The sequence below is a fragment of the Brachyhypopomus gauderio genome, unplaced genomic scaffold (genome assembly GCF_052324685.1).
Source record: "Brachyhypopomus gauderio isolate BG-103 unplaced genomic scaffold, BGAUD_0.2 sc47, whole genome shotgun sequence".
Lineage (NCBI taxonomy): Eukaryota > Metazoa > Chordata > Actinopteri > Gymnotiformes > Hypopomidae > Brachyhypopomus > Brachyhypopomus gauderio.
The window spans coordinates 616583-625000 of record NW_027506873.1 but is presented as its reverse complement, the minus strand read 5'-3'; the positions used below and the strand labels follow the sequence as shown (position 1 = coordinate 625000).

At 45.9% G+C, this 8418-nt stretch overlaps 1 protein-coding gene across 6 annotated transcripts in view; it reads left to right on the top strand.

Annotated features, from left to right (window-relative positions):
- Positions 1-8418, top strand: part of ttc28 (tetratricopeptide repeat domain 28) — a 273831-nt gene that overhangs the window by 219976 nt on the left and 45437 nt on the right. For 5 of the 6 annotated variants that reach the window (XM_076986485.1, XM_076986484.1, XM_076986490.1 and 2 more), the window contains one exon: positions 1087-1594. In XM_076986485.1, coding sequence (XP_076842600.1) covers positions 1087-1594 — 508 coding nt within the window. Of the gene's footprint in view, positions 1-1086; positions 1595-4906; positions 8094-8418 lie in introns of those variants that run through there. The other variant, XM_076986489.1, reaches the window with a different exon arrangement.

The following is an 8418-nucleotide window of genomic DNA, read 5'->3' as shown; positions in this document are numbered from 1 at the left end:
TGAGAAATGAGTGGATGCTTATCTGGAAGGAGTCTCACACACATTCTGTGTCTTGACCTGCGTGTTTGTGTGCAATGATCTGCCTGATGTGTGTGTGTGTGTGTTTTTGCCTGCATGTTTGTGTGTGCGCATTTGTGTTTACCCATTTGCCTCTACTGAAAATCACGTGAAGTCTCCAGGCTGTGAGAAGCCTGAAGTGTGACTGTACTGGGTGGGTTTGTGTGACGCGGGGATAGAGACAGCAGGAGCCAAAGGCTGCAATCTGAATGCTTTTGTCCATCGTCAATTAAACACAAATACTCAGGCCAATAGGCAACAGTAACGCAAAAGAAATACTCAAGGAAGGAATAGCAGGGAGTTCACAGGCAAAGGAGACTTGAGAGGAGTTGCAGGCTACGTCCAGCGTTGCGAGGCGAAGGCTTGACAATGCGCAGCACTGGACTGCACGACCTCTGGGCTTTAGTACTCGGGTCCTCTGATGAGGATCTGGTGTTATTACTGAGGGGAGAGTGATGCTGGGAGTGGTTGGGTGTGAGAGGGTGTGTGCCATGTGAGAGTAGGCGTGAGTGTTTGCGAGTGTGCGCCCTCTGGTGGCTACTGGGCTGACCCACCATGACAGTTTGTCTGTAGCCTTCACATACAGTTAATGGGGTACCATCAAACATGGCTCCATCAGTAACGTGGAGACATAAGATGCATGCCTGATAAATAAAGCATATCCACTGCATCCAAGAGATCCCTTGGTAAGACTTTGCTTCCACAATAACACTCCACATGTGTTATGCACTTCTACATGATCAGAATCTTCTTGAATTATGCAATTAGGCTTCTCTGTTAATGATTCTCAACCCCAAACTCAACCCCAAAACCTTAAGATCACACTGTAAAAATGAAAAACTTTTGTATTTTGTCTTTCATTGATAAAAACATTAATAATTTTTGGTTAAAGGAGGTCAAATTGTATAATTAAAATTTTTTTCTAGATCAATGACACCATTAAACCTCTGTTTTTTGTCTTTTCCCCTTTACCCTCTGCCCTGTCCCACATCCCCCCCCTCCATCCACCACCCTCCCTGCCCCCATCAGGCTGCTTCATCAGCCCTCAGCAGCCTGGGCCATGTCTACACAGCCATCGGAGACTACCCCAACGCACTGGCCAGCCACAAGCAGTGTGTGCTGCTGGCCAAACAAGCCAAGGAGCAGCTGGCGGAGGCCCGTGAGCTGGGCAACATGGGTGCCGTCTACATTGCCATGGGCGACTTTGACAACGCCGTGCAGTGCCACGAGCAGCACCTGGGCATCGCCAAAGCTCTGGGGGAGCGGCGTGAGGAGGCCCGCGCCTACAGCAACCTGGGCAGCGCCTACCACTACCACCGCAACTTCGACAAGGCCATGTCCTACCACACGCACGTGCTGGAGCTAGCGCAGGAGCTGGAGGAGCGCGCCATCGCCATGCGCGCCTACGCCGGCCTGGGCCACGCCGCCCGCTGCATGCAGGACCTGGAGCGCGCCAAGCAGTACCACGAACAGCAGCTCGCCGTCGCAGAGGGGCTGAAGGACCGCGGGGCTGAGGGACGCGCCTCCTCCAACCTGGGTAAGTGATGGATATGAGGGTGATGGATATGAGGGTGATGGATATGAGGGTGATGGATATGATGGTGATGGATATGAGGGTGATGGATATGAGGGTGATGGATATGATGGTGATGGATATGAGGGTGATGATATGAGGATGATGGATATGATGGTGATGGATATGAGGGTGATGGATATGATGGTGATGGATATGATGGTGATGGATATGAGGGTGATGGATATGAGGGTGATGGATATGAGGGTGATGGATATGATGGTGATGGATATGAGGGTGATGGATATGAGGGTGATGGATATGAGGGTGATGGATATGATGGTGATGATATGAGGGTGATGGATATGAGGGTGATGATATGAGGGTGATGGATATGAGGTTGATGATATGAGGGTGATGGATATGAGGGTGATGGATATGAGGGTGGTGGATATGATGGTGGTGGATATGATGGTGATGGATATGAGGGTGATGGATATGATGGTGATGGATATGATGGTGATGGATATGAGGGTGATGATATGAGGGTAATGGATATGAGGGTGATGGATATGAGGGTGATGGATATGATGGTGATGGATATGATGGTGGTGGATATGATGGGGATGGATATGAGGGTGATGGATATGAGGGTGATGGATATGATGGTGATGGATATGATGGTGATGGATATGATGGTGATGATATGAGGGTGATGGATATGAGGGTGATGGATATGAGGGTGATGGATATGATGGTGATGGATATGATGGTGATGGATATGAGGTTGATGATATGAGGGTGATGGATATGAGGGTGGTGGATATGATGCTGGTGGATATGATGGTGATGGATATGATGGTGATGGATATGATGGTGATGGATATGAGGGTGATGGATATGATGGTGATGATATGAGGGTGATGGATATGAGGTTGATGGATATGAGGTTGATGGATATGAGGGTGATGGATATGAGGGTGATGGATATGATGGTGATGGATATGATGGTGATGGATATGATGGTGATGGATATGAGGTTGATGATATGAGGGTGATGGATATGAGGGTGATGGATATGATGGTGATGATATGATGGTGATGGATATGATGGTGATGATATGAGGTTGATGGATATGATGGTGATGGATATGAGGGTGATGGATATGAGGGTGATGGATATGAGGGTGATGGATATGAGGGTGATGGATATGAGGGTGATGGATATGATGGTGATGATATGAGGGTGATGGATATGAGGGTGATGGATATGAGGGCGATGGATATGAGGGCGATGGATATGAGGGCGATGGATATGAGGGTGATGGATATGATGGTGATGGATATGATGGTGATGGATATGAGGTTGATGGATATGAGGGTGGTGGATATGAGGGTGGTGGATATGAGGGTGGTGGATATGAGGGTGGTGGATATGAGGGTGATGGATATGATGGTGATGGATATGAGGGCGATGGATATGAGGGCGATGGATATGAGGGCGATGGATATGAGGGCGATGGATATGATGGCGATGGATATGAGGGCGATGGATATGAGGGCGATGGATATGATGGCGATGGATATGAGGGCGATGGATATGATGGCGATGGATATGATGGCGATGGATATGAGGGCGGTGGATATGATGGTGGTGGATATGAGGGTGATGGATATGATGGTGGTGGATATGAGGGTGATGGATATGATGGTGATGGATATGATGGTGGTGGATATGATGGTGATGGATATGATGGTGATGGATATGAGGGTGATGGATATGAGGGTGATGGATATGAGGGTGATGGATATGATGGTGATGGATATGATGGTGATGGATATGAGGGTGGAGGGTGATGGATATGATGGTGATGGATATGATGGTGATGGATATGATGGTGATGGATATGATGGTGATGGGTATGATGGATATGAGGGTGATGATATGAGGATGATGGATATGATGGTGATGGATATGAGGGTGATGGATATGAGGGTGATGGATATGATGGTGATGGATATGATGGTGATGGATATGAGGGTGGAGGGTGATGGATATGATGGTGATGGATATGAGGGTGGTGGATATGATGGTGGTGGATACGATGGTGATGGATACGATGGTGATGGATATGATGGTGATGGATATGATGGTGATGGATATGATGGTGATGGATATGAGGGTGATGGATATGATGGTGGTGGATATGATGGTGATGGATATGATGGTGATGGATATGATGGTGATGGATATGAGGGTGATGGATATGATGGTGGTGGATATGAGGGTGATGGATATGATGGTGGTGGATATGATGGATATGAGGGTGATGATATGAGGATGATGGTGGTGATGGAAATGAGGGTGATGGAAATGAGGGTGATGGATATGATGGTGATAGATATGATGGTGATGGATATGAGAGTGATGGATATGAGGGTGATGAATATGATTTTTATGGATATGGGGTGATGTTTAGATGTGTGTCTTTTGCATAATTTTTCTTTCATTTCTTTCTTTGCAGTTAACATTTTGTTAATGGAAGGCTGTTTATAGACATACTGTGTGTACAGTCATTTCTCTTTCTGACTAATGCAAAAATGTAATGAGCTTTTATCTTTAATTCTTCCCTCACCGACCTTTAACATCACATTTAGACAACAAATGGCTTTGAAATCCTTAGATGTGTAAAGGCTTCAGGTGTAGGCTGGCTCAGGAGAGGCTAAACTCACTGCTCACAGCCCCCCCACTCAGCTTGAAACTCTATTGATTTAAAGTGTCGATACAGGATGCTGGGAAAGAATGGCAGCGCTTATAAAATTAACGATCGCCTGCTGCGCCCATGACTGTGGCTGCTTGGCAACAGTAATGAGTGAATTGATTGCAGCGTCAAAGATGGAATTCAGAAGGAATAAGCAGAAGTAAATATTTATGGATGGAGTGGTGGGAGAAACACAGTCCCTCTAGGTGCTGCTATGTGTTTGTGGGTATAAATTCAGTGTATGCAGAACTGGTTTCCTTTGCATGTATAGGAAATGTGATGCCCAAACAACACAAATGTGTAAGGCCACTTTAATAGGTGGCTACACCCCCCACCTGTCACCATAACCACTCATATTCCCGTGATTCACCCCTAAAGTTGCGACATCAGCTCGTCCCATAGCTGGTCATATGGTGATATACTGTTTGATCTTGCCTCTCGCTCCCTGTCACGTAGGAAACACGAGAGAGTTGCCTCCCTGTCCCAACCACTCAGAGGCGTATTGGGTTCAGCGGGATGGGCGATATTTGAGCTGCGGGCGTTGAGAATCGGAGCCCTGTACAGTATCGCTGAATGGACTGCAACTGGAGGCTCTATGGCCTTAGATTTGGCAAATGATGCAAACACACACACACACACACACACACACACTTTTGTCTCAGTGCTTCACACACTCCATCATGAGAGTACGCTGCTTTGGTCTGTTTCGTCACGTTCCAGTGTCAGCTCCCTTGGCCTCTACATTCATAACTGATCGACTTTTCTTCATCTGTTCGGCAGAACACTGCGAGGCTTTTTGTCTTTTCTCTGGCGCCTACCACACACCATAATCTGTAGCATCCCGCACCGCTCCAACACGGTTCTCCCTGCTCTGCTAATACTATTCTCTCGCTATCTCCAGCCACTTTAGCCCAGGGGCTTTTGACCAGCGCACCACACAATACCCCCTTGGATCTGGCGACAGTGCCTGAGGCGGATTTTGAATTCAGCATCAGTCCAAAGTCACCAGAAGAACCAAGCGAATGCTGGCAACTCCGTTTATGAAAATAGTCTTTTTTCTAAACTGAGGTCTGCTGGGCTGCTGAGTATTAACACTCTTGGTATGTGGAGTGGCGTCTATCACATACGGCAATACGGCTGATGCTAATGTCTATCCTAGACTGAAGAAATAAAAGTCAAATACCATCACTTCTGAATCGTTAGGCAAGGTCTGAGCTACATAGCTAGAAGACATAGCTGTCAATCAAAATGCAATTTATCTTCCCATTTTCTTGAAGGCAAACAAAGCCCAGATTTCTGGAGGATTCCATTGTAAACAGACCTGGCATTTGTTTTGTCTTCGTTTCTCCTTTAAGCTCCGCAGAGCGCCATAAATCACATGATGGAATATGGGACCATGTTTAATGTCTGGCCTGTCAGACTTCTCAGTTGGAGGAGATGAAGACAGGAAGTGCTAGAGTAAAAAACAGTGAAACAGAGGAAAACAGCTCATGCTCTGACACGGCTGTTGACGGACGTCTTCTGTCTTCTCTCTTTCTTTTTTTTTTACTGTTGACTTTTTGTGTTTGCTGTTCTTGATGCTGAAATTGATGTAATCACCTTTTGCCTGATGGATCGGGCAGTTTTGAGGCGGCTTAATATGAGAAGCAGCCTACAGGGCCTACAGCCTGTGCACAGTAACCTAGATAGGACACTAGACTATGTCAGTAGTTAGGACACTAGACTGTGTCAGTAGTTAGTTAAGTAGACTGTGTCAGTGGTTTGGACGCTGTACAGTGTCACTACTTTGGACACTAGTTACAATGCGGGACTGTATCACTTGTTAGGACACTGGAACGTGTTACTAGTTAGAACACTAGTTAGATCACTAGTTACAACACTTGTTAAGACATTGGACCATGTTCACCATTTAGGACACTAGTTATGATACAGCTTGGCATTTTGAAGATTAAGGACAAAAAAACATAACAAAAGTTCAAGAAGCATTGCATCATTTAAGAAAGACACAGATGCAGCCTGCAAGTTAATAATGAAAGTGCCTTACATTATTAAAAGTGCAGTGTTAAGAATGTAACATCTTGCAAACCTAAGTTGAGTATTAGTTTTAGTTTTAGTATTAGTTTTCATAAAGTTGTCAAATCCATGTGAGGTCAGCTTTGATGAGGAGTCAACCCTCAAGCGAATTTATTCAGAACATGTTGGTCTTAGTGGAGGGATAATACTTCAACTCCAACAGCCAAGTAATGAGCTTGAATAGGAAATGGACAATGGCATCATGCCCGAGTCGTCTGGGATGGACGAATGGGCCATTTGAAGCTTCATTTACTACATTTGACTGGCTGTCACACAGACTGCCTGGGAAGAGTGGTGTTTGTAAAGTGCGTTTGAAGGACGGCCCATCGCCCAGTTCACCTCCCAGTCCATACAGCCCAGCATTAGAACAGCAGCGCCAGCGCTTGTAGCCACTCCAAAACAAAAAACAAACTGTACTTGTGACCTGTGTTTCATTTCATTAAGTATATGCAACTGTGTGCACAAAGACACAAATGAACTTGTAAAACTATAAATTGTACAAAGAAAGTATTTGACAAAAAATAACATATTCCTGCATGTAAGTACTACACAAATCACAATGCCATACACTGTTAATCTGTACAGACCTGATTTATGAACTGCTTCAGTCTAGTTGCATTCATAGCAGTTTGGCAATGATCACGGTACATGCTGCGGACACTGTGGCTACACATGTACAACTGAGAGCAGTCATGTGGCAACAGATGCCCAGGGGGACGCAGGCTTCACTTTTTCGAGCTTTCATCAAACAATTATGAGTGTCTGGCACTTTGCAGTCTTGGGAATGTGCCTCAAACGAGCATCTTCTAGGGGCTTTATCTTTCAAACAGCACTCGCTCATAAATAAGGAATCAGGGTTAAGTATTGATAATTCGTCACAGAAGACGGGGATGATTTAGAAGAAAACATTTGAGAATGGAGAATGGTCTTAATGGGTCCTCTGTGTCTGGGTTCTAGCCTGGCACTGGGCCTAATTGGATTTTCTACATGCTGCTAATCTTGCCTTGGCACACACCCACACAAGCACACACACCCACAAACACACACACACACACACACACCCACACAGTCAAACTGGAGTAAGCACCCATCCCACTGGTGCTCCCCCAGTGCCAAACCACTCAGTCAACATTGGTAACTGGGCTCCCCATAAGAACCCTTTCATCCCACATGTGAGTGGAGCATTTTGGGTATTTCCCCTGGCTCTGATCGGCCAGGCTCCTTGGCCAATCCCGCACGTGTCACCAGCAGGCGCCCGGTGTTGGCGGAGCTCACGCGTCCAGTTTTCCGCTTATCCCAGCACTTTCCCTGATCCGTGGCACTTAGCGGACGCCGCTTTGGTTTTGTGGAGGAAAGGAACCGATTAGTGCTTGCTGCAATGTGGAAGCCAAATCACATGTGCCCAAGATTAATGCCTGCCCCCCTCCCTCAGACCTATTTTCCATCATAAGTATTCATTAGCCCCGCCTTCCCACCCATCACACACCCAGAGCTCTGCTGTGTTACTCTTTCCTTCAGATCTCACCACACACTCAGAGCAGAGGGGCTCAACCAAAGTGCTACTCTGTAATAATTATTTTATGGAAAACCTCAGGGACAAGAGTGGGGAAGCCCAAATTTGACAAGATTTCTTCCACATCAGACAAGAGCTGGTTGTTTTTGAAGTTTTTCGTTTCAAGCTCCTGCAGGTATGAAGAGATTGGACTGAAAGACACTGAGAGTGAGGAAGGCAGACCTGGAGTTTATTTCATTATCCTGACTTGCTCCTCAATTATTAACCACTCTGCTTGAATTTTGTTTTCGGGCATTTGAAAGCTGCTGCATCTTAAGGCCGGCTGCCTCTCTTCCCTTTGTAGACTGTGTCATGTTTGCCTTTGCTAATTTCCAGGCCAGAGTTTTTAAAATGCATGGCTAATCTCTAACCTCTGACATATACTCCAGTTTACTTATCAGAATTTCAAGAATGACATCACTGCTTATCCCAGTTTCAGTGCTCATTTTGACTGCTTTAAA